The sequence below is a fragment of the Candida metapsilosis genome (assembly GCF_017655625.1).
Source record: "Candida metapsilosis strain BP57 chromosome Unknown scaffold5, whole genome shotgun sequence".
Taxonomy (NCBI): domain Eukaryota; kingdom Fungi; phylum Ascomycota; class Pichiomycetes; order Serinales; family Debaryomycetaceae; genus Lodderomyces; species Lodderomyces metapsilosis.
The window spans coordinates 416490-441002 of NW_027138163.1; the positions used below are offsets into that span (position 1 = coordinate 416490).

At 37.8% G+C, this 24513-nt stretch overlaps 14 protein-coding genes across 14 annotated transcripts; 6 read left to right on the plus strand and 8 right to left on the minus strand. All coding sequences in view use genetic code 12, as the record gives it.

The window, feature by feature from the left end:
* Positions 1-170: 170 nt before the first annotated feature.
* Positions 171-863, plus strand: RPS27 (40S ribosomal protein eS27; the record flags this gene model as incomplete). The annotated part of the gene is made up of 2 exons (XM_067692929.1): positions 171-173; positions 618-863. 2 exons carry the CDS (start codon positions 171-173, stop codon positions 861-863), a joined length of 249 nt encoding a protein of 82 aa, XP_067547501.1.
* A 478-nt stretch (positions 864-1341) lies between these two features.
* AAT21 (aspartate transaminase) lies at positions 1342-2601 on the minus strand (the record flags this gene model as incomplete). The annotated part of the gene is made up of 1 exon (XM_067692930.1): positions 1342-2601. The coding sequence occupies one exon, from the start codon at positions 2599-2601 to the stop codon at positions 1342-1344; it is 1260 nt and encodes a 419-aa protein (XP_067547502.1).
* A 1250-nt stretch (positions 2602-3851) lies between these two features.
* On the plus strand, positions 3852-4985 carry ARO2 (bifunctional chorismate synthase/riboflavin reductase [NAD(P)H]; the record flags this gene model as incomplete). The annotated part of the gene is made up of 1 exon (XM_067692931.1): positions 3852-4985. The coding sequence occupies one exon, from the start codon at positions 3852-3854 to the stop codon at positions 4983-4985; it is 1134 nt and encodes a 377-aa protein (XP_067547503.1).
* Positions 4986-5224: 239 nt separating this feature from the next.
* EMP24 (Emp24p) lies at positions 5225-5821 on the plus strand (the record flags this gene model as incomplete). The annotated part of the gene is made up of 1 exon (XM_067692932.1): positions 5225-5821. One exon carries the CDS (start codon positions 5225-5227, stop codon positions 5819-5821), a length of 597 nt encoding a protein of 198 aa, XP_067547504.1.
* A 141-nt stretch (positions 5822-5962) lies between these two features.
* Positions 5963-7075, minus strand: I9W82_003917 (SAP98; the record flags this gene model as incomplete). The annotated part of the gene is made up of 1 exon (XM_067692933.1): positions 5963-7075. The coding sequence occupies one exon, from the start codon at positions 7073-7075 to the stop codon at positions 5963-5965; it is 1113 nt and encodes a 370-aa protein (XP_067547505.1).
* Positions 7076-8324: 1249 nt separating this feature from the next.
* On the plus strand, positions 8325-9446 carry I9W82_003918 (SAP98; the record flags this gene model as incomplete). The annotated part of the gene is made up of 1 exon (XM_067692934.1): positions 8325-9446. One exon carries the CDS (start codon positions 8325-8327, stop codon positions 9444-9446), a length of 1122 nt encoding a protein of 373 aa, XP_067547506.1.
* Positions 9447-9522: 76 nt separating this feature from the next.
* I9W82_003919 (pepsin-like aspartic protease) lies at positions 9523-10653 on the minus strand (the record flags this gene model as incomplete). Its single annotated transcript, XM_067692935.1, has 1 exon — positions 9523-10653. One exon carries the CDS (start codon positions 10651-10653, stop codon positions 9523-9525), a length of 1131 nt encoding a protein of 376 aa, XP_067547507.1.
* A 677-nt stretch (positions 10654-11330) lies between these two features.
* Positions 11331-12521, minus strand: I9W82_003920 (uncharacterized protein; the record flags this gene model as incomplete). Its single annotated transcript, XM_067692937.1, has 1 exon — positions 11331-12521. The coding sequence occupies one exon, from the start codon at positions 12519-12521 to the stop codon at positions 11331-11333; it is 1191 nt and encodes a 396-aa protein (XP_067547508.1).
* A 542-nt stretch (positions 12522-13063) lies between these two features.
* On the minus strand, positions 13064-15685 carry I9W82_003921 (uncharacterized protein; the record flags this gene model as incomplete). Its single annotated transcript, XM_067692938.1, has 1 exon — positions 13064-15685. One exon carries the CDS (start codon positions 15683-15685, stop codon positions 13064-13066), a length of 2622 nt encoding a protein of 873 aa, XP_067547509.1.
* A 1003-nt stretch (positions 15686-16688) lies between these two features.
* Positions 16689-19199, minus strand: FGR32 (Fgr32p; the record flags this gene model as incomplete). Its single annotated transcript, XM_067692939.1, has 1 exon — positions 16689-19199. One exon carries the CDS (start codon positions 19197-19199, stop codon positions 16689-16691), a length of 2511 nt encoding a protein of 836 aa, XP_067547510.1.
* A 168-nt stretch (positions 19200-19367) lies between these two features.
* Positions 19368-20516, plus strand: I9W82_003923 (S-adenosylmethionine-dependent methyltransferase; the record flags this gene model as incomplete). The annotated part of the gene is made up of 1 exon (XM_067692940.1): positions 19368-20516. One exon carries the CDS (start codon positions 19368-19370, stop codon positions 20514-20516), a length of 1149 nt encoding a protein of 382 aa, XP_067547511.1.
* Positions 20517-20524: 8 nt separating this feature from the next.
* Positions 20525-21496, minus strand: I9W82_003924 (uncharacterized protein; the record flags this gene model as incomplete). The annotated part of the gene is made up of 1 exon (XM_067692941.1): positions 20525-21496. One exon carries the CDS (start codon positions 21494-21496, stop codon positions 20525-20527), a length of 972 nt encoding a protein of 323 aa, XP_067547512.1.
* Positions 21497-21612: 116 nt separating this feature from the next.
* ATS1 (Ats1p) lies at positions 21613-22674 on the minus strand (the record flags this gene model as incomplete). Its single annotated transcript, XM_067692942.1, has 1 exon — positions 21613-22674. The coding sequence occupies one exon, from the start codon at positions 22672-22674 to the stop codon at positions 21613-21615; it is 1062 nt and encodes a 353-aa protein (XP_067547513.1).
* A 658-nt stretch (positions 22675-23332) lies between these two features.
* I9W82_003926 (TauD/TfdA dioxygenase family protein) lies at positions 23333-24487 on the plus strand (the record flags this gene model as incomplete). The annotated part of the gene is made up of 1 exon (XM_067692943.1): positions 23333-24487. One exon carries the CDS (start codon positions 23333-23335, stop codon positions 24485-24487), a length of 1155 nt encoding a protein of 384 aa, XP_067547514.1.
* Positions 24488-24513: the final 26 nt, after the last annotated feature.

Genomic DNA, 24513 nt, shown 5'->3' on the forward strand with positions numbered 1-24513 from the left:
TTTTGATTGAAAAATTAAATTGTACTTCTTCATTATTTTTGTGTAACATAACTAAGAGAGACAGAAAGAGAAAAGAGGAGAGAGAGAGAGAGAATTTTTTTTTTCCAATAATAGCCCTTCATACCAACAGAACATCAGCTTTTTGAAGAATAGCACAGTAACAGCACATAATGGTATGTCTATATTCAGATTGAAGGAACTGAGATAGGGAGTATACAATGTGTGGATAGACTGAACGACTCCCCATGGGATAGAGGTCAAGATTGTATTTAGGAAGATCAAAGTTTGCGAAGAAAAATTTTTCGAAAGGGGTGAAACCAACCAAACTAGGGATGAGATTGGAATAGATTGCAACGAAGAATACAATTACCAGAGAAAGAGGATACTCATTTCCATGGATTATGTTCAGGAGGAGAAGAACCAGCAATCGGATACGAGAGGAATAGTGTGAAGAAATCTTATCTCCATACTCATGCCCATCTCACAAGGATTTCAAAAACTACCTCGAACGACAATCTTACAATATAATACCCCCATATCCGTCCCAAACAGTTAACTCCAAACAACTCAGCAAAACAAGATCTATTTTCAAATACTAACTTATTCTTTTCTTCTAGGTTTTAGTTCAAGATTTATTACACCCAACCCCAGCCACCGAAGCTAAGCAACACAAGTTGAAGTTGTTGGTTCAACAACCAAGATCATTCTTTATGGATGTCAAATGTCAAGGATGTTTAAACATTACCACTGTTTTCAGCCATGCTCAAACTGCTGTCACTTGTGATTCATGCTCTACTGTATTGTGTACTCCAACTGGTGGTAAAGCTAAATTGACTGAAGGTTGTTCATTTAGAAGAAAGTAGATGTGGAGAAGAGATGTACAATAGAGAAAAGAGAAGAATGTTGTGTGTCAAAGTTTAATATAGATGATGAAAAATGAAGAAGAAGAAGGAGGAATTGATGGAATTTGATCTTGGGTGGACTTTTTTCTTTGAAGGAGGGTCTGTTCAAGGTTTGATTTCCATCTCTTTGAGATCAATTTAAAATTTGTTTTCTATTTTGGTTATTAATGAAAACAGGGTTTTGTTTTTGTTTGCATGTATCATAATTTTGTCTTGTTTTTGGATATATATATCTGTATAAGTATGTATATTGAAGAAAGAAGAAAGGTTTAAGTTAAGTTAGAATACTCTATTGGTTTTAAGTAAGAAAGATAAAGGTTACTCTACAAACACTCCATTATAAGAAAATAAAAGATTAATTAAACGGTTTACACCCTTTGCATATATAAACTCACTGTATAAGACTGTATAGGCTTGTATAAGCTGATCCTGCTCTGTTCTAAAGCTTTCCAGCAGATCCTCTTGTGTTTCTAACCACTTCATCAATTGCATTGGCAACTTTATCAACATTTCCATCATTCAAACCAGCAACGGAAGCTCTACCACTAGAAACCAAATAAACACCATGTTTCTTTTCCAATCTTTCAACTTGTTGAGCATTTAATCCAGTAAATGAAAACATACCAGTTTGATCAGTTATATGGTTCCAAGTACCTGGAGTTCCTAATTTTTCCAATTTTGAACGTAAAGTTTTCCTCATTTTAATAATTCTTGACGACATTGTAACCAAATCTTTTCTCCATTGAGAATACAATTGAGAATCATTAAGTATAGTGGAAACAATCTTGGATCCATAAGCTGGTGGGTTGGAAATCTCACAACGAATAATTAAATTCAATTGTGATTTAACTGCTCTACTAAAAGCATCATCTTTAGTTGGTAAAACAAAATGAATAGCACCAACTCTTTCTCCATACATACCAACGTTTTTAGCAAATGATTGACAAATGATTATTGGAGTAGACTTGATCACTGAATCATTGATTGCTTTACGAATTGGATAAGCATCCTTTTCCAAATCACCAGAAGCAAAACCTTGATAAGCTGAATCAAAAATGATCAAATGTTTCTTAGCTTCCAATGCTTGTAAAATGTGATTCCATTGATCATAAGTTGGGTCTAATCCAGTTGGGTTATGAGCACATGCATGTAAAAGGAAAATTGAACCCAGTTCAGCTTGTTCAATAGCTTGTAAAAACCCTTTCAAGTCCAAGGATTTAGTGGCATTGTTCCAATAAGGATATGTTTTAACAGTTAATCCCAAAGTATCAAAAACTTGTTTATGATTAGCCCAAGTTGGTTGTGACAAGTAAATGGTATGAGGACCAGCAGAATAAAACTTTTTCAAAAACAAACCAGCTAAATGCAAAGCACCAGTTCCTGATAAACTCTGTTGCGAAACAACTCTACCTTCATTAACAGCAGGCGATGAATCTCCAAGTAAGACCTTGGCAGCCCCAGTATAAAATGGTTCATATCCTGAAATTGACAAATATTCATGGTTGTACTCGGGAGAGTGAATCAATTTTTGTTCAGCTTGACGTACAGCTGGCAAGATCCATGGTTTACCATTGTTGTCACGATAAGCACCAATACCTAAATCAACTTTATCTTTACGGGGGTCTTTGGTGTATCTGGCTTTTAAACCAAATAATGGGTCTGGTGGTAATTCCTTAACGTTGGTGAATAATTTTGACATCTTAGGAGGGATAGAAGGGTTACTTTTGCTTGCTCTGAAAGAAAAGTGTCTAATTGGTTAGAAGGAAATTCTGTTGTCGTCTTTTTGTATTCGGAAGAATTTTCTCCTTCTCCTTCTCAAATTTGTGGAGGGGTCGTGTGAATGTGTCTACAATTTTGCGTCAAATAATTGTTTTCCCTCTCCTTCCATCCGAAGTGAGAAAGGCAATTTCTGTCTTGTGCTTATAAGAAGAAATGAGGGGTAAAGAATTTTTAGTCTCGTTTATATCTTACACGTGATCTCGGTATTTAATTTCCAAATACAAGTAATTGCCTCAAAAACTGCAGATACAAATAAATTACTCTTGTAGTAGTTATCCCACGGGCCACTCTCTCAGATAGAACTAGATATACATTACCTTGCTGTCAAGGATTGTCAGATTTCTCTCTGGTTAAGCAGTTGTGATTTCTGTTCCTAGGGAACGGTTACAAACAAAACGGTTGATTTCGGAAGGAAATATATGCCGCAATGCAAAAGATGCAGCAAACACCAACGCAAGGCACACACACACACCACACCCAACGGCAGCAACGGCATTGCATATGATGAAAGGCAAAAAGTTTCTCATTTTAAATTTCCAAGATGGAGAACATTCTCCGCAATCGCAAAAGACCACAAGAATTTAGACTCATACGCGTAATTAGATTGCGAGAGATCTTCTAAAGTTACAATCAGCTTGTATGCTCTTGGCAATGAGTTGTTCGTCTTCGGTTATGGGAGGAAACAGCAAGGTATATGTGTTGATTTTTACTATTCTAGCTACATTTTCATTTATTTTTGCTGCAAAATTTATGACAATTATAAAACCTGTACAGTTGAAACACACATCTAAAAGGTTCCATTGAGATAGAATACTGAATCTCAATCAAATGTCTTCGGTGTATGCTGCAATTAATCTGATAGATTGTGAAAGAATGCTTCCGAATTCACTGTAGAAATAGATATACGTCATACAATCATAACAGAGCTAACTTTGGTTAGCAGAGACAGGCTCAATATAATACTACCGCATTCTACAAAAGTGCCAAATTTTACTGGTATGTTCTAGCTGCCATCACAGTGTTCTCTCATCTGATCTCTTTTGCAGTCAAAAAGAAACTCGCGCCAGATTTCAACGGTTGAAGTTTTTGACTCATTTTTTTTCTCTTCCGAAAAATTTATTGAAAAATTATCAACTGATCTCTCTCTATTGCCCAACCAAAGCCATCAATATGTCTTCATTTGGAACGTTATTCAAAGTCACAACTTACGGAGAATCACACTGTAAATCAGTTGGTTGTATAGTTGATGGATGTCCACCAGGCTTGAAATTAACTGAAGATGACATTCAACCACAATTGACAAGAAGAAGACCAGGTCAAAGTAAATTATCCACCCCAAGAAACGAGGCAGATGCTGTCGAGATACAGAGTGGGACTGAAAATGGTGTCACTTTGGGCAGTCCCATTGGTATGATTGTTCGTAATAAAGACCATCGTCCTGGCGATTATAGTGAAACTGATTTATACCCAAGACCAAGTCATGCTGATTACACATATATACAGAAATACGGTTTGAAATCAGGATCAGGTGGAGGTAGATCATCAGCTAGAGAAACTATTGGAAGAGTAGCTGCTGGTGCCATTGCAGAAAAGATTTTACAACAAGTTAACGATGTTGAAATTGTTGCATTTGTTTCATCTATTGGAGAAGTTAGTATGAATAGAAATGCTCAAGACCCAACTTTTCAAACAATCTTAAACACAATCACTAGAGAACAAGTCGATGGAGTTGGACCAGTTAGATGTCCCGATGACCAAGTACGAGATGAAATGGTTAAAGTTATTGAAAAATACCGTGATGCTAAAGATTCCATTGGTGGAGTTGTCACATGTGTCATTCGTAACTGTCCAATTGGTCTTGGTGAACCATGTTTTGATAAATTGGAAGCTAAATTAGCTCATGCCATGTTGAGTTTACCGGCCACCAAGGGGTTTGAAATTGGTTCTGGGTTCTTGGGTACTCAAATTCCTGGATCTAAACACAATGACCCATTCGTACATGATGAAAAGAATAATCGATTAAGAACCAAGACCAACAATTCAGGTGGTATTCAAGGTGGTATTTCCAATGGTGAAAATATTTATTTTTCAGTAGCTTTCAAATCCGCAGCTACTATTAGTCAAGAACAAGAGACTGCCACTTATGATGGTAAACATGGTGTTTTGGCAGCTAGAGGAAGACACGATCCTAGTGTTACACCAAGAGCAGTTCCAATTGTTGAAGCTATGGCTGCTCTTGTGTTGTGTGATGAATTTATGATTCAACAAGCAAGAAGCGCCACCGCTGGATTATTGAGGAACTAGAATACCTCTGTGTAAGAAGTATATAGAGTTGAGTAATTATACCAACGTCACAGACATACCTTGTGTATTGTGTAGTGTAGTGTAAAACGCGTGTTGTTGGCGCTGTTGGCTGTGAAGAAAACGAAAAAGCAAAAAAAAAAAAAATTTCCAATTTTCAACAAACACGTCAACTCACTCTCTCTATTGCTTCAGCAGACAACTAGATCCACATCCACTTACATATCAGATCTGTGCCTATCATGAAGATGCTTTTATCCATATTCATATTCATCTCATCAATTCTTGCCCACAACGTCCTCTTACAACCATACGGCAAGCAATGTTTTTTTGAAAACTTGAAATCAAACGACGAATTGGCTCTTTCATTCCAAGTTGGATCACGTAACCCATCCAATCCAGAACAACAAGCGATTGACTTCTACATTACTTCACCACAAGGTAAAGTCCTTGTCAAACGTACCAATATTGACCATGGTGATGAATCAGTCAAAGCTATGCAACTGGGAAAATATCAATATTGCTTCTCAAATGAACACACCGGTAGAGCTGATGTTGATGTAAGTTTCAATATACATGGTGTTGTTTACGTTGATGCTAATGATCCAAAAGCTGACACCTTAGATTATGCTATTCAAAGATTGAGTGTATTGACTGATGAAGTGAAAGCTGAACAAGGGTACTTGGTAATTAGAGAAAGAACTCATAGAAATACTGCTGAATCTACCAATTCTAGAGTTAAGTGGTGGTCGGTGTTCCAAATTTTTGTTGTTGCTGCCAATTCCCTTTTCCAAATTTATTACTTGAGAAGATTCTTTGAGGTCAAGTCTGTTGTATAAAAACAAGGAGGAAATAGGGTTTTTATAGGAATAGAGGAGAAACAGTCCTGCAACAAAGGATCAAAAGTACATTGGCTTTCAAAGAGGAATCCTTTTTATTGCTAAGTTGTAGACATTGAAATATATTTAATCTGGCTTCGCTTAAAACCAGAAATCAACAATGTTGCTCTCATCAGTGTGCTTCACAGGAGCAATTCCAAACGTATCAGACTCAAAAGAGCTAGCAAGATAAATTTGTTCAATAAATTGAATACCAAGGTTTTGTTCACTGCCGGTGGAATAGGTATCAACGATGACGCCTGTGCAACAGTTCGGGTTATTAAGCTGTCTTGAATACAATCTTGAATAAGGTACATTGACAGTAATCTCACCCAAGTCAAACTTTAAGCTCTTGTTTCCATTCAATACATTATCACATGGTGCTACACCTTGTTCATTGGCACCAACTTCTTTGTAAATCGCATCAACAATGTGCCGGTCCAATGACAATCTTGGATTTCCTGAGTCCAAGTTTACGGGTCTTGTGAATTGAATAACCTCACCATCACCTGTAGTAATTGATTTTGGTTGAATTGTGTAATCAGTCTTGTTGAAAAGCGCCAACTCACCTTCATATTTGGCTGTATCAATTGCACCAACTAACAACTTTCCACTTTTATCTTGTTGGTTACCCAAGTACAACGAGAAACCAGCATGATCAACTAAACCTGCATTTTTGGCAGCATAGACATAACTTGCATTTTGGTCAGAGTATCTTCTAATACCAAAGAAGCCCCTTTCAAAAGTAGTGGCATTAGCTAAGTCAAATTGAAATTGAGGGATCTTGTCACCATTATCAAAGAAAAAGTCATCAGTGACCTTGAATGCAGATACAATAGTCTGGCCCCTTCCATAATATGATTTAGTGAAAATGCTTAGATTGTGGAAAGTGTTCGACTCCTCTGGGTGGAAGATACCATCAACTGGACATGTATGAGTATTGATACACTTTCCACCAGAGCCGGGAATATTTAAGCGCCAACTGGCGCTATCAATTATAACCTTGACTTTCTCCTTACTGGATCCAATTTTTAAATCAACAGTATATCTTGTGCCAGTGTCAGCAAAGTCGAGCAGCTCCTCCCTTTTGTCATAAACTGGCAAGTCATATGGTTCAACCTGGTGAGCAATGTACTTGGGTGTTCTCTTTTCAATAGGAGTGGCAGCAGCAGCAACCGTGAGCAAAGCTATCAAAAACGGTACTTGAAACTTCATTTGGACGCTATGGTTGTGTATCTGTTACTTGAGTGAATTGATGGGACCGGGCCGTCCCTTTTATAACGAATTTTACATCTTTATGAAACTGGTACTTTAGGACAGCACGTTGTAGCTGCTGCGCAGTTGTGTGTTCTTTCCCAAAGAAAGCAATTGTAATTGGGTAACATCGGCACCAGGTATCATAACCATGAAATTGAAAATTGCAAAAACAATGCAAAGGCCTTTTTGGTTACAAAAGCCACATTATTGAGGTTTGATTACAATGGAGACCAAACAATGCTAAGCAAACGTAAATATTTCCAATACGATCAACAATGCCTTGCCGGATAAATCTCTTGCGAAGCCATTTTTCGAAACAACAGAATATCACCAAGGGAAGAAGGTTATTCTCTATAAGCTTCCAAGCGATGTATTTGTGGAATAGAGCATCTTCTCTGATACAGGTGTGGCTAATGGTACCTAAATATCAGCTGCCTCTGTGCTCAACCTCCATCATACCTTGCTCCAAACATGTCAGATTACTGGTTTGGAATGTGCCCAACAAAAATTTCTCAATGGATGGACACAGTGCTCATAACCAGCTTGAACATTGGCATCCCCCAATCTTCATAACCTCTGCAATATACTCAACAAAAATCCCCACCCAGTTGTGACCAACAAGTTGACTATCGCTGAGAACCTTTTAGTGTTTGTTTTGTGCAACAATTGTTTGGTTTACACAAAAATTGTCAAAATTGACACCTTCTTGGGGTAGAGCAGTAGATGCATGGAAGGAGTCAAGGGTGTTCTACGCAGATCATCGATTCATCACCGTTAAACAAAAGTTGATCTCAATATCGGGATAACAACACCCCACGTGGTGTCAACAAGTTGTGGAAACCATACCGTAGTGGTGAAGTTTTGGACATGGTTATGAGACTCATTATTGTGACACTCGCAAGCATTTGACAACAATGAATAATTCCGGTTGACCAATAATTGTTCGAAGAGTATACAAACCAAGGCATCAAGAGACATAATTACGTCATTCAAAGGGGTAAACACTTTTCCATGCTCCTACTCCACTTACGGATATGCGAAATGCAACATTGAGTCAGAGGCCATAAGATTTACACCCACATGGGTACCATTACCATTGTCGAGTGAAAGTCCTACCAAAACCGTATAAATAGGAGCTGTTCTGCACTAAAGTTTACTCTGACTTATTCTCACCAAGAAGAAGAAGAAGAAGAAGAACAACAACAACATGCAATTGATCAAAGCTTCAGCATTAGTAGGGTTGTTTGCTGCAATCACCACCTCAACCCCCATTGAAAAAAGACACGAAAAGTTTGTTGCTTATCCAGTTGAACATGCTGAATATTCATCCTCATCAGTTGGGAAAAGATTTGAACAGAACCAGTTCCATGAGTTTGACGTACGCGGACGTGGATATCTCACAAAGTTGAAGGTTGGATCCAATCAGCAGGAACTTAAAGTTCTTATTGATACAGGAAGTGCAAATTTGAATTTCCCCCATGTTGGTGCTAAGTGCTTAGGAAAGGCATGTCAAGCTGAATACTCCTTTGATCCAAGCGAATCAACGACTTTTAAAAACCTTAGTAAGCCTTATTCTGTTACTTATGGAATAGGAAAAGCAACGGGCAAAGCTAGTGGATTTCAACTGACTGACAATTTTTATTTTGATGATGGTAAAACATTACCAAACTTTGAATTTACTTTACTTGATTCAGTTCCTTACCGAGGAGGTATCTTTGGCATTGGTACCAGCTCCAATGATAACACCTCCTACGCTAGGGCCATAAAAAAAGCAGGTTTTATTGACACAGCTGGGTTTTCACTTTATGCAGGACCAAATGATGATGGTATTTTACTTTTAGGGGGTGTTGACAAGGCCAAATATGAAGGAGAGTTGGCAATTTACAAAAGTACCTTATCTGTTCCTGGGAAATCTCTCACCACAGGTAATGGTACAGTTATGGAGTTTGTTAGCGTCTTGGCATTAGACACTGGTAACCCTGGTTTGGGGTTGGACCCAGTAATTGCTGAGGAGATATTGAAGGAGGTTAAAGATGAGAACGGGAAAATCTCTTGTGATATTGCCTTGAGTGGAAATAAGAAATTGACATTTGACCTTGGAAAGGGGGTCATTGTTGATGTCCTTTATTCGGATGTCTTTTATTGGAATGAGGATAAGACCAGCTGCAATACACGAATTGCACACTCTCCACATCCTGGTGCTACACAAAGTGTTGGTGTTCCCCTTATCAAGCATCTTTACCTCACTCATAATTTTGAAACAAATCAACTTGGAATTGCTCCTGTTAAGCACACCGATGAGAGTAACATTGTTGATTTCTGGTTTTAAAGCGTAAGCTTTAAATAGTTAAAACAAAGAATTTCAATCTATTACATATAATACAAACTCTAACCTTCTTCCTTTACTAGAACCAAAAATCAACCAAATTGGACGCATCATTATAATTGGCTTGAGCTAAGCCAATCTTTTTCGAATCAAGATTATATGCAACATAAGCATTTTGTAAGAATAAATCACCAAAGAAGTTGTTTCCATCATTTGATCCATAAATTCTAGCTTGACATAAAGATCCACCAGAGAATTGATAGAATAAACTCTTGTAAGGAATGGTTATTGAAACGCCAGCGAAATTGAGTGTCAATTGATTGGTATCAAGTGAAAGTTTATCACATGATGCACTTCCTGATTCACTTAATCCAAGAGCTTGGTAGATTTGTTTAGCAATATTTGTATCCAATTGGATATAAGTGGTACCGCTATCCAAAGCCACAGGGATATTGAGATTAACAGGTGATCCACCAGGAGCAGTAAAAGAGTCAAGCTTAATTGCCGTCCATCTGTAATCGGCAAAATCAAGCACAGCCAAATCTCCAGAATACTTGGCCTTATCAATGGCTCCAAACACAACACTTCCACTAGCTGCATTGGCCAGGTTCAAGTATAACGAATAGGCTGTCTTGTCGATAACACCAGCATTTTTCAAAGCAGCTGGGAAATTGGGGTATTTATCATTAGTAGCTTCCAAATCAGGTAATCCCAAACCCAAGACTCCAGTCTCTCTACCCAGCTTATTCATTAAACCAAATTGTATTTGTTCAACTTTAGTTCCATCGGTGAACCAGAAATCATCTTTACTCCAACACCCTTGAGCTCCATTGCCATCATTGTAATTGTTATCAACTGAAGTAGATAAATTGTGGAATGTGTTTGAAATTGATGCTGTAAAAGTTCCAATAGATTTACAGTTTACTCCATTGGTACAAGTAGCATCGTGTGAAGGGAACCATAAATCACTACTTCCAGTGTCGACAGTGACACCAATTTGTTGTTTGTTTGATCCGATGGAAACTCTAACGAAATAGTACAAGTTACGATGATAAAGGGTTTCCGTTTCCAGTCTCTTTGACGAAGGAGTGACATCAATGACATCAAAGTCCAATGTGTGGCATTTTGGAGACTCCGACTTTTTCTCCACTGGAGCAGCAAAGATTGACGTAGATAATGTCAAGATGGATAATAATGTGGAAACCTGCATATTGTTTTAGGCAGCGATTTAAACGAGTGTCTGTAGTTGGATGAAGAGAGTGAAAGATGATTGGCTTAGCTTTAACCAGTGGAATTTGAGTAAATCTTTGGATATATATTGCGCTTCTTATAGTTGACAGTGGATCAGTGGCGAAGTCAATTTTGTTTTATGTACCCCACAAACCTCATCTCATCTTACATGAAATGTTTGTTAGTAAACAAACAAAAGTATTGACAATGGTGTCCATTGTTGTTGGTGATATAACACAGAGTTAAAATGCCATTTTATTGTTGCAAATGTTGCAATTTGTTTTATGGACTTCGATTTTGTGATCTTTTAAGGTACCCGCGTTGTACACAAAGAGAGAGAGAGAGACAATACCAATTGCAAACACAACCAAGCAACAATCAAACAACAACAACAACAGATACAAACAAATGACGTAATTGAGAGATCTAGTTGTATTTTTAGACGACAAGGGAATAGCTCTTAGTACAAAGAGAGAGAGGTCACGCTCACCTATCACGTTTGCTCAATCTCAAATGACGAGTTGAGCATTTTCGTATTTGGCATCATGTGAAAGTACTGAACATGAAGACTTTATTTGACAAGTATCAACTTACTTAGACTGTTTGACTATAACGTTTCAAAAAGATACCGTTTCATATAAACACGTCTATACTTAGCTAAGCTTTCTGATCAATATATTCAACCGCCATTCCACTAAGAACAGGATACATATTAGCAAAAGCCGAAGCATTAGCACTTGATGCATTACCCATCTTGACTCTCATGGCAATCCCTTGAGCAATAACACTCAATCTCAACAATCCAAACACATGACCCAAAATCCACAATTTTGTAGGATCATTACTTGAATCATTTGGATCCCATTTGACAAATTTGGAGTAATTGGCCAACTGCTTGTACAAAAACTCTTGTGATTCTTTATTTTCTCTTCCCATTTCGGTCTTTTGTGGTCTCAACATCATATTGTTCATGGCGTTTGGAAATTCAAAAGGTTGTAAAAAGTTAGACAAGTCAAATAATGGGTGACCAATGGTACATAATTCCCAATCCAATACTCCACAAACTGTCCTTGTTTCCGGATTGAATAATAAATTATCAATTTTCAAATCACCATGAATTAAAGTCAATTTAGCAGGATCTTTTGGAGCATGTTTCAAGATCCATGAAGTAATCTTGTCAAATCCAGGGATGGGGTCTACATGATTATATTGTAAATTGTGGATTCCAGTTAATGTCTTGATTTGACGTTGGAAGTAACTCGACAGTTTTAACTTGGCAACATTTTGAAATTGAGGGAAATGTTGTGGTGGTAATAACGAAATCAATTTTTCACAGTTTAATGAATGGATAGCGGCAATTGTTGTGATTATACTTTTCCAATATTGATCTCTTTCCGAGGGTGAAGCACCAGGAATCTCGGGGTTTTTAATTTGGATACCATTAACGTAATCCATTATGTAGAAAACATATCCAATCACACTTTCATCTTCACATAACAAATGAACACGAGGAACAGGTACTTTTAAATCCAGGTCTTGGTTCAATGTGTTTACACCATTCAAGATGAAAAATTCTCGTTCAACAGCATGGGCCAGCTTGGAAATTAATTTGGCATTAGGACTAGGCTTTCTCCTTAATACAAACTTGCGTCCTTTAGAATCTTCAAGATAATAAGTGGGGTTTGATTGACCAAATGTGAACTGCTTAACAGTGGTGAATTGACGAGGTATTTCAGCAACTGTTCCAATGTGGGTTTGTGGGGATGACGAAGACACATTGGCCAAGTATTTGCCGAGGTTATCCAAGTTGATTGGTGCGCGAATATCAGTTAATTCAGGAGCTGACATTGTGGGAAAAGAAGCTAACGGTAAATGAAGTATAATAGCTAGCAGTGCTTTGAACAGTGGGTTGGTGTAATACTGAAGCGAAAAGTTTGAAAGGGTATTGAGGGTGGAGTTATATATATATATTTTTCACGGAGATAGATGAATAGATTTTTTTAGAGTGGGGAAATGTGTAAAACTGCGGGAACAAAAGTGCAATTGCCGAAAGATGGGGTTGGTACAGAAAAGGGCGAGAGAGAAAGAGAGAAGGAAAAAAAAAGGTCGACGGAACTTGGGGCGAGAGAACAGAGAAAGAGAGGAAGAGAACGGAAGACAAGAAGGAACACGTCGGGACGGAAAATGATTTACATCAGTTGACGCTACCTAGCGCATAATCTTGCTATTTACGGATAACTAATACATCACTGAAAAGGGATGAGTACCAAAGTAAATACTCTTCAAGAGAATGAACCCTAGGATTATTATACACTTTGTATATATGTTTATTCGTAACTTCATTAATATTATAAGAAATACTATATATAAATATACCCTATGCATATGTATTACTTCACATTCAATGAATAATAATTGTAAATCCCTCGTTGACTAAACTCCACTGGCCAGCAATTTTCAACAAACTTCTTATCCTTATATCCATTCAAATTATAATACCCAATAGAACAGTTGACTTTGCGTCCAGCATATTTCAAAAATTGTGGTTTTTTCAACTTGGTGACAATCTTCTGCCCCGTTTCCAAATCATAATAAACTAAATTCGATTGATTAATGACTTGTTGGTACTCCTCTTCGGTCATTTTGTAAATCCACGATCTTCTACCTTCGTTATCGTAAAATTTCCAAACTTGAGGTGGCGCATATACTGAATCTTCAATAAATGAAATAGACATGGATAATGATGAGGAGGAAGAGTGCAGTACTGGCAAAGGTTGTACTCGGAAACAATCCCCACGAGAAGTGTAATCGTATAATGACTTGTAATCAAATTCAATAGCTTCGAGATTGCTATTGAAATTGTACCTCAAGAATGTAACCACATTCTTATTAAGTGATTTGATCCCAGTTAAATCAAGATACTTGATTGTATGATTATCCTGCATAAATCCATTCAACTCTTCAATAGTCACTTGTAAAGCATGACTAATGTTTAAACTAACCAATTGTGGGAATTTCGTCTTGATAGTGTACAAGATTCTCGAATTGACTGGCATTCCACCAATGTTCAAATATTTCAATTGTGGCGCATTCAAATGCTTTAAAGTGTATAATAGATAAACATCAGAAAGTGGACTAACGACATTGGAATCAATTTGTAAATTGAGCCATTGTAACGATCCATTGGCAATGGCTTTATGTGTGGATAAGAAATGAATTAAATCTTTAGTTGTCAATTTCGAGCATCTAGATAAGGATAAATGAGTTAATCGAACAGTTTCTGGGATATTCAACAAGATTGATGACGTTATGGCAGTATGACTTAAATCCAACCGAGTTAAATGAGTAGCACTTCGTAAAATCTTATTCAAAACATCCTGAGAAACGTTGGAACAATCATGTAATGACAATTTGGTAATTGGTAATTCCCTTTTAATAGTTAATTGATCAAAAGCTCTAGCAAATGCTTCACTACTAGCACCACAAAAATCCAATGCTTTTAATTTAGGCAATTTATTAAACAAGATATTCAACACTTGCACATCCATATCATCTTGTATATTCTCAGATGCTAAAAACTCAACGAGATTAGGTGTCATTGATAATGCATGAGCAATGGTTCTTGAAGTAACCATTTGAATTTCTTGATTCATTCTCCCAGTTCTTCCCAATCCAATTGAAGTAAATTGTTGAAAATCAATAAATTCAACATACTTCCCAATTATGGGGTTTGCTTGTAAATTGTGAAGAAATTTATCAAATGAATGAGGACGATTGAAAATTGTATACTTGTATAGAAAACAAAGTGATAATTGATGGAACTTCTTGGACAAGAGTGGTACTGTATTGGCAAAATTTTCAAGATTGGAGTTAATTGATGAAATGTCGGTATCAACATAAACGTATTCAAGTACTCTAATGAGGATTTCCAAAGGTAATGACAATAATGGTGAAAACTCTTCCTGTTCGGTAAAATCTTGCCTTTGAGAGTGGGATTGTAACCAGGTGGTAGAGCTTAATACCTCCTTCGATACAGCCTTTTCCTGTGTCGCTTCCTCTTCCTCAGCGGTGCTCGTACTGGCTCGTTTACCACCAGCACATACATCGTCAACCTCCACATTTTTCTCCTCTTCTTCTTCTCCATAAGAAGATGCAGGAGATACATCAGTCAAATCAAGTTCAGCAGCAGCAGTGGCATCTCCTAATAATTGATGCTGTGATTGGTTAAGTAAATGGTGATGGTGACTAATATCATGGTGGTGATGATGATGGTGGTGGCCTAGTTCTGGGTACGCATCACTCATTGATGCATCATCAGAATAGTAATTATATGATTCATTAGATGTGACTGGACTTAAAAAGAATGCAGAAGGGTATTGGTTATGATTATCTTCTGGTGGTGATGTGGTTGGAGTTATAGAAAGATCATGCCGTATACCACCAATCGCCGACTGTTCAGTTTCATGTGATTGTGGTTGCGGGTCTGATACTGAAAATTGTGCCTTTAATTTGGTACTTGTTGGTTCTCTATTCTTGTGAAAAGATAAGCCGGTGTTGCCTTGATCTAAGGCGCTGCCACTGCTGCTGCTGCTGTTGTTGTTGTTATTCTTTGATATTTGTTGTCCCATGCTTTGTAAAAATGCAGAAATGCTACGTCTGATGTTTGATTGTATGAAATTGGATTCGTCGTCAGCAAATACGTTGTGTGATCTTCTACTGCTGGGGGTGGTGGTGCTAGTTATGTAATTATATTTGTTTGTGCTGTTGTTGTAGTAAAGATCAGGTGATGATGGACTAACGTGGATATTGCTATGGTTAAGATGATCCTGTTGTTGCTGTTGTTGCTGTTGCTGTATTATAGTTGAGATTGACGAAGAGGAAGACGATGCAGACACCTGTTGATTTTGATGATGCTGCTGCTTCTGCTGCTGCTTCTGCTGTTGGAATTGTGATGACGGCTGTTCTTGTTCTAGTTGTTGCTGTTGTTGTTGTTTGTATCTCTTGTTGAACATTTATTTATATATATTAGATACCTCTGTAGTAGTTGAGAAGAGTAGTTATTAAGTAGTACTCCAAAGGGTCTGTTTCAGAAGAGGTGGAATAAAAAGAAAGTGTGTGATTTGATTGTTATTGTTGTATGATATTTTTTTTTTCTTCTTCTTCTCCTCATTCTTTAAGACGAAAGATTACTGGACTAGTACTAATACTATACTATGTACATACTACATATACTAGATTGTTTCTCTATTAGTTGTATATACTATAACAATGCAGTATATATATCCAATTACTTAATGTTAATAATAGTAGAAAGTAGTAAGTACTATGGTTACTCAGTGTGCGATGTTCGGAGTTTTACTTTCACTCTCTTCTACTTAACTGTCAATACAACTATACAAAAGAGTTACTTACTTATACCTCATACTATAGTATCTAACAACATTATACGTACGATATTTGTATATAGGGTACTGTAGAGGAGGAGAGAGTTAAAATTCTCTTCCTTAAATGGTATGACATGCAAAATATAAACGCCGACTAACTACTCCTACACACAAAACACAAAAACAGAATTTTTTTTTGCCGTTAATTGCCGTATACAGAACAACAATAACTGTAGAACAACAACTAGAACAACAACTAGAACAACAGAGTAAAGAACTTTATAGCCGATAGAGAAAGAGGATAGGAGAGATACTTATATAAAAACACGGTAAGTAAGGGATTACAGGTGTATAACATATTCGAGTTCCTATTGTAACACAATGTGTCGTTTACCTGCAATAGCAATAGAATCACGAATGCCGCATAAAAACAACTATGTAATATGCAATGCATTCTCTACAAAAGACAACAACAACAACTACAACAACCCCACACTCCCCTTGATCTCGAGTTTAGTCCCTTTCTAAAGTAGGGACACTCTCACTATTCTACAGATCTATCTACCATGATATAATGTGTCTATCCTCCACCAAAACTATATATAAATGAGATATGCATTGTCTCCCGCCTCTATATATTCTCCTCTTTTCTAAACACTTCCCATCGTTCATTCAATATAATAAACAACCCATTACAAACCAACTGAATACGTTTGTCCTTAGTCGACTGTCTTGATAATTGACTAGCTAATTTATCAGGATGTATCGAACTAATAACCTTCATATAATTCAACTTCACTTGTTTAGGCAACACCAAATCATTTAATGATAAACTCAATAACCGTTCATTAATATTGATCGATCCAATAGGGATCAATACTTGTAAATTTATCAACATTTGTCGTAAATCATTGTTTTTCTCATGCGCCCATTTAGAAATTGAATTGTTGATTTCATCAACAACCAACGGATCAAGCTCAACTTCAGTGGAGCTGCTTGCCTTTTTCACTGTGGGAGTTGTTGAAGTAGTAGTAGCCTTCTTAGTTGAAGTCTTTGCTGTTGGGTTTTGTTGTGGCTTGGGTTTCACCTTATAGTTATCAGGATTAACTATCCTATCAACCCTTCTTTTCCCATCCATCACTTTCTTATCCACACATCCCAATTTCTGCACCAACAAATTATAACTCTCCAATGCCAACTCATACTTTTCCAACAACTCCAACACTTCAGCTTTAACAATAACAACTTTTAAATACCAATACTTGACAGACTTACCAGCCAACTGACCACCATCTCCTTCAATAGTAGTATTACACTCTTCCAATTGCATCAACTCCAACGCTTGTTCAACATTATCCAAACTTTGCTTCAAATGTCCTTGTAACTTATTAGTCAATGCCAAATTGGAATTAACAACCACCCGAAATTCATGCTTTGGTGGAAGAATATCAAGACATTTACTATACGACTCCAATGCAGTGGCATAATCACCATTCTTGAATGATTCAGTAGCCTTGGACTTGAGTGTAGTATAATCAGTTTCAATAAATTGATTCAATGGGGTGCAATCACGCAAATTGGATGTTGAAGAGGATACAAATCCATAACTGTGCACGCCTTGGGCTGAGCTGGGTGTAGATATACCTAACAAATCAGCTTCTTCTTGTTTCTCTTTCTCCTTTCCTTTTGATGCAACTTCCTCTACCTTCTTTGGTGACTCTCGTCCTTGGCTTCCAACATCACTAGCAACTTTCTTAACTGCAGGTCTTGGAGGTCTAGGAGGAGCAGGTGAAGACTCTTTGGAACTGCTCTTATGCGCAGTAAAAGAAGGAGAAGCACTTTCACGTCTCGATCGATCAACTGAATTCCTGTTACTGCCACTCCTGCTATCACTACCACTACCTTTCAGCCCTTCATTATCAAACCTCTGCCTCATCCTCTGTCTTTCTTTCTCCCTTTGTTGACGCATAAAACGATCAATTTCTTCCTGATTTATATTATCTTCGTCTTCTCCATAATCTTCACCGCCATATTTCTTCTCATATGCTTGTGACTTATACTTGGCTTGATTTCTCATCCATTCAGGAAGATTTGCATTTGACGATCCATTACTGGACCCACTTCTTCCTAACCCAAAATCAAATGGTGAAGAAGATCTTCCATTATTCAATTGTTCTATATTCTCCAATACCTTCTTTTTGGAAAAATTGATAAATGTATTTGCCTTTTGAAACAAATTGTTGCCTAGTTCATTGAAATTGATAGAGTCGGGACGTTTGCCCAACACACCAGAGTCTTCATAATCCTCATATTCCTCATAATCATCAAGGTTACTACTGTTTGCTTTTCTTGAACTGGATCTCGATTGTGATTGCAGAATGCTTTTATTCATAATGTAGTTGACACATTTTTGTAAATCTGTTCCTGAATGTGCAACTGCATCGTTGGCATCATCTATGGTGAATCCTATATCAATAAGCTCAGCAATGGTGTGATCTTTGGATGAAGTGGCCGATGCAGTAGTGGATGGTTTGGGAGTGGATGCACTGGATCTATTGACTCTGGAAGATGATGACACATTTGATCCAGTTCGTATCACTTCTGGTCTGGGTGGCTTTACTAGCTGCTCCACTGATTGCTTTTGTGGTTTTTGCTGTTGCTCTGGAAACAAATCAGTAAAATCATCATCAAGCAACGACATCTCTTGAGGCTTGGCTGCACTTGCTTGTGTACTCACTGGTTTGGCCGCGCCTGCTTGTGAACTCACTGGTTTGGCTGTGTTATTATTACTTCCTCCATTGCTAGGCGTGTTGAAAATGGCAAATGGATCGTCATCCTCAGCAGTAGCCTTTGGCGTACTGGAAACTGATCCAAAAGCACTTCCCGAATTCGACAATCGAGAGTTTAACCCATGAGATCCATTATTACTTCTACTGCCCTGAGTCAGTTGTGGCGATAAAATGTCCAAATTTGACCAGCTTGAGTTCAATGAGGCGGTGCTTTGGCTATGTTGTTGTTGCTGTTCCAACTTTTGACGTTCAGTTAAGGAAAGCTTATCAAGTCTTGCATTAACCGCACCATTGCTCCTGGAGCTGCTTGCTGATTGGAATAGATCAGCAAACGCATCTTTCTTTGGTGGCATTGTGGAGTTGTGCTCTTGGTAGTTGTGTTGGTTGTAAAATTTTCAGGTTAATATTAAATACGTAAGCAAACAGAAAAATGATCCGAGTGAGCGCATTCGGCGCATTCAAAGTCTGTAGGGAAAGTGGCATTTGCATATAACTAGACACTCTTGACAAGACCCTATAAAATGGATTCACAAGATGCTAATGATGAGTATAAAGCAGTCACATCTGTTCTATCATCGTTCCACAATTTTCACTCATTTCAATTGAAACAATTAGTGACTCCAAGACTACGAGAATTTGCAGCTTTATCAACTCAAGATCAAGAATTAATCCCCTGGTACAAGAAACACACTGAATTCCTACAACAGTGCATTGACATTAATCGAGAGTTTTGTCAAACAGTAGCTGATAAAATAGGTGGGGATTGGGGCATCGATGACCTGCCTGCAGATTGGTCTGCTGCTTCACAAGAACAATTTGGCCAAACTCAAGCTGTAATATTGAGGTTAATGAGAGAATGGAGTGACCAAGGTGAGTTAGAAAGGAAGGTTAGTTATGATTTGATTATATCACACTTGAATGAGATGTACCCCGACAAGGTCGGTCGAAAAGACGTAAAAGTTTTAGTGCCTGGCTGTGGTATAGGTCGATTAGTATTTGAATTGGTTATGCAAGGGTACTGGACTCAAGGCAACAACTCTGACCATCATGCTTTGTTTCTTTCCAACTTCATACTTAATCATTGTCAATTCCCTCATAACTACTCGATTTTCCCTTTTTTGGCAACATCGGCATCAAGTTCAACAAAGAGACAAAATCAGATCCGACCGGTTACTATACCAGATGCCTCACCAACAGCAGAGATAATTAGTGCTATGGAGAAGGAAAGAGGAACAGAAGTGAAGATACCCTTTGATGAATTAATGTCAATTACAGCGGGATCATTTACAGATCTATATGGGCCTGGGTTTAACGATGATGCCAACTCAGCATCACAAGAAATACGATCACAATCGCAAGGCGAATTTGATGTCGTTGTGACTGAATCCTTTCTAAATGATTCATCAGTCATTGACTCCATACGAACAATCAATAATGTTTTGAAACAAGGTGGGAAATGGATCAATTTTGGTCCTTTACTGTTGAGAAGTGGTGAAAATAGATTAGACCTATCTCGAGAAGATTTGTTTGAATTGGTTACGAAATTGGGATTCGAATTTACTACTAAACAATCAGATATTGAATCTACTTATTGTGAAGACGTTAGACTGTTGGATTCAGTAATTTACAAATGCGATTTTTGGGTTTGCAAAAAGAATAATAGTGTATAATCTGCTTCTTATATATTGGTCTTGTATACATGCTCATCCAATCTCTTGTTTATAACATCATCCCCATCTTGTAAAACACCAGCATCTTTCAATACGTTGGTAGTGTTGACAACAATCTTGTCCCAATCCAATGCCACTTTGCCGACTTTATCGTTAAACTGTACTGTCTTGGTCCATTCACGAGCATCTTCAGCCGAGTAATCCAAATTCGAGGCAATGTAGTCGACAGCTTCATCTATATGTTGATTAAAGTATTCAATACCTTGATTCACAGATGATATGAAATTGTGAATGTCCTCCTGTTTAGCCGCTACTGCTTTACTTGATGCACTAATTACCCACGATGGCCAAGGAGTGTAAATCTCTCCAACTTGCTTAATTTCTCCTGAATCATAATACTTTTTACTAGTGAAATATTCCCACATGAATGCATCACTAACTTCGTAACTTGCAGAATCGCCATCTGGTTGTTTCTTATTCACTGAATCACGCAAGTTTTTGAAATTTGAACAAATGGCAAACTCATTAAACTTGTCAAATCCCAATTGATGTGCCAATACAAAACTCATAATATATGACCCACTTCCAATACGCGATATTCCAATTTTACCAAATTTAGCCAAATCTTGCACATTGGAAATTTCATCTCGTTTGGATCCAGTAGAAACTGCCCATAACAATGGCGATTGCACATACGTATCCAACAAATTGATCTTGTCATTACCCTTGGCAATGTCTGCAACAAATGCCTCAGTTAGTCCAATAGCCAAATCGACTTCATCATTGTTTAACAAATTGATCAATCGGCCACTGCCTTCAGGAACTTTAACGAAATCAATTGTCAAATTATGTTTGGCGTAGTAGCCTTGTTGTTGAGCGAAAAATAACGGAGTCGAAAAATGTTCTGGAATGTAAGCTACTCTAAGGGTTGACATTGCTCTAGTGGTGGTGGTGGATATGGCTCGTGGAATTCTAAACATTAATTGAGGACCCCTTTTGTAGTGTGCTGAAAAAGAAAAAAAAAGTTTCAACTTAGTGCGCACTACATAGTTTAATGTCCCAGGTATTTATCAACGGGTGCAAACTCTATTTAAAGCTATATCGGCCTTTTCTTTGTCACCACCCAGCTAGTGGCACAACCACCAAAAATCATTACAACTTCATTTGACCCATCATATAGCAAATTCAAGTAGTCAAACGTTATGCTGTCGGAGGAGTCACCACAATTACCATGCTCTCCCCATCCCCATGCATAAACCTTATTTTCCAGCTTCAATAAACCATGTTCGCTTCCAACAACAAACTCAAAGTCGTCATCAATGGAACCGTAATTGTACAATTGACCATGGGTATTTGTGCCAAAAGATTTGATTGTACAGTGATCCTTCAAATGGACAGATGACCACATAGTTTCCATTAGTTCAATTGACCCCACTTGCTCTCGTACTTTTTGTATATCAATATTTGATTTACCAAACAAGTGAACTCCCCTGGACGACAGTACTATGGTGAACTCTCTACCCAATTCAAAGGAATCGATGTTGGGAACTCCAAAATCTAGCTCAACCGGTTTCCATATTGCACCTCGTTTCACGAAATCGTCTTTGACTGTTCCAAGTTGTCCTTTTCTACAGCTGCCCCACCCGTACAATTTGTTGTCATCCGTCTGCACTATAGTGTGATTTACAGCTGTTCGTATTCTCTTCACCTTTGTATCAAATTTAGTCACCAAACGAGGTCTAACTGCTTGGGAGATGTCACTTCCCAAACCCAATTCACCTTTTAATCCTCTTCCACACACGTACAATTCGTTCCTATCAGTAAGTAGAAATGAATAATCCCATCCACAAGAAATATCAATAATTTTACCTTGCACGGGTGGGATTCGTGTAAAAACTGGCACCAGCGAAACATCCTCTGAATGTCCAGCTTGACCAAACTCGTTATCCCCACAGCTGAATACTTCTCCATTATCGAAAAGGATCAATGTATGATTACCTCCACATGCAACTTTTATGGGCTTGCGCTCCGTTGTGGTTGTTGTTGTGGATTCTCCTTGCATTTGGAAAATACACGGCCTTAGTGCTCGTTGATCTTCATCATCCGCTTGTCCTAGTTGATAGTTGCCATTTGATCCGCACGCTAGTACTTGGTACATGAAATTAGTAAAGGGTCGAGTAGAGCTTGTGTGATGAGTGTGTTGATTTGTTGCGGATATGCGCAATGTAGATATGCGCTACCGACTATTACTTCAAGAAGGGTCCATAGTCTAATAGCAACAATTAGTAAAAGCTTCTAGATAGGAGAAAGTCTTATCGCGTGACTCTGAGCAGCCAAAGTGGAGAGAAGGCAAAAAGAGGCAATGTCGGTTGAGACAGTTTGCAATCCGAACTGTGGCTCTCTTGCAGCATATTGTTCTATTTTTAATTTGTTCCGAGCCGAGAATACAATATTCAACAACCAATGAGGAACAATGAAAGAAATACTCTATTCCCCCTATTGTGTGTCATTGTGTGTTTTCCATCTCGGCCTTGATTTCTTCTTCTGCATGATGAGTAATACGAACAATAGATACTTTGTTAGTTGCTTCCTAAAGAATAAGAGATTTGCAGTTACATTAATGTGCGTGCGAGACGCCACAGTTTTTAACAACTTGTGAAATATCGTCATTGCCACTAACATCAGGCCACCTGAATTGAACCGCAGTTGCCACAAGAGCAAAGAGCACTAGATGCGTCATGTGTTAACCACACACGAGTATATATACCTGTGCTTTGGGCTATATGCTACTCTCCAATAAAGCTTCATCATCAATTATGGCTCCAGTTGCAGTATCAATAGAAGACAAATACGACGCTTCTCAATTCCAATCTGCCCACCAGGGCAAGACAAAGAAGGGCAGTTTTACTGTCAGTGAGGCAAACAAAAGACAAGCATTATATCCTGAATATTTGCCTACGTGGAACCCAAACCAAAAATTTCCACCATACAAGTTTCAAGAGTATCATGATAAAGGTTTACAAGGGGATAAGAATTATAAGAATTTGTTTCCTAGTGACAAGGAGTATCAAGTGAAGAGAATGACTCCTAAATTGGGCTCAGTTGTTGAAGGAATTCAGTTGAGTCAGTTGGATGATGCAGCCAAAAATGATTTGGCAAGGTTTATCAGTGATCGCGGAGTGGTTGCCTTCAAGAAGCAAGATTTTAACAAACTTGGTCCAGAATTTGCTGTCAATTTTATGAAGTATTTTGGTACTTTACATACACATCCAACATCAGGAGCTCCTGAAAACCATCCTGAGATGCATATAACTTTCCGTGGTGCATCACAACAGGAGATTGACTCTGTGTTCAAGACTAGATCAAACTCAATATTATGGCATAGCGACTGTTCCTATTCCCTCAATGCTTTACAATTGACTTTATTTTCATGTTTGCAACTTCCTGAAAGCGGTGGTGATACTTTGTTTGCAAACACTGTTGAGGCTTATGAAAGGTTGAGTCCAGCGATGCAGGAAAGATTAGAAGGTTTACATATCTTACATTCTTCAGTGGAACAAGCTGAAGCTAATAAGAGAGCAGGTGGGATTACGCGGAGAGAACCAGAGACAAATATTCATCCTATAGTTAGAGTCAACCCAACAACTGGTAAAAAGCACCTTTATGTGAATAAAGAATTTGGTAGAAGAATAGTTGAATTAAAACAAGAAGAATCAGATTACCTTTTGAATTTCCTTTATGATCATATTGAAAAGGCTCAGGATTTACAAATACGTGTATCTTGGGAACCAGATACTATTGTATTTTGGAACAATGGAACCACTGTGCATACACCATGTGTTGATTTTGATGAGCCAGTGATTAGACACGCTTATAGAATAAGTGTGATGGGAGAAAGACCTGTTTCTGATTTGAAATACTTGAATGATCCGGATTATTTGAGTGAAAAGTATAAAGAGTTGAATATTTAGGGTATAAGTTAATGATGTTTATGTTA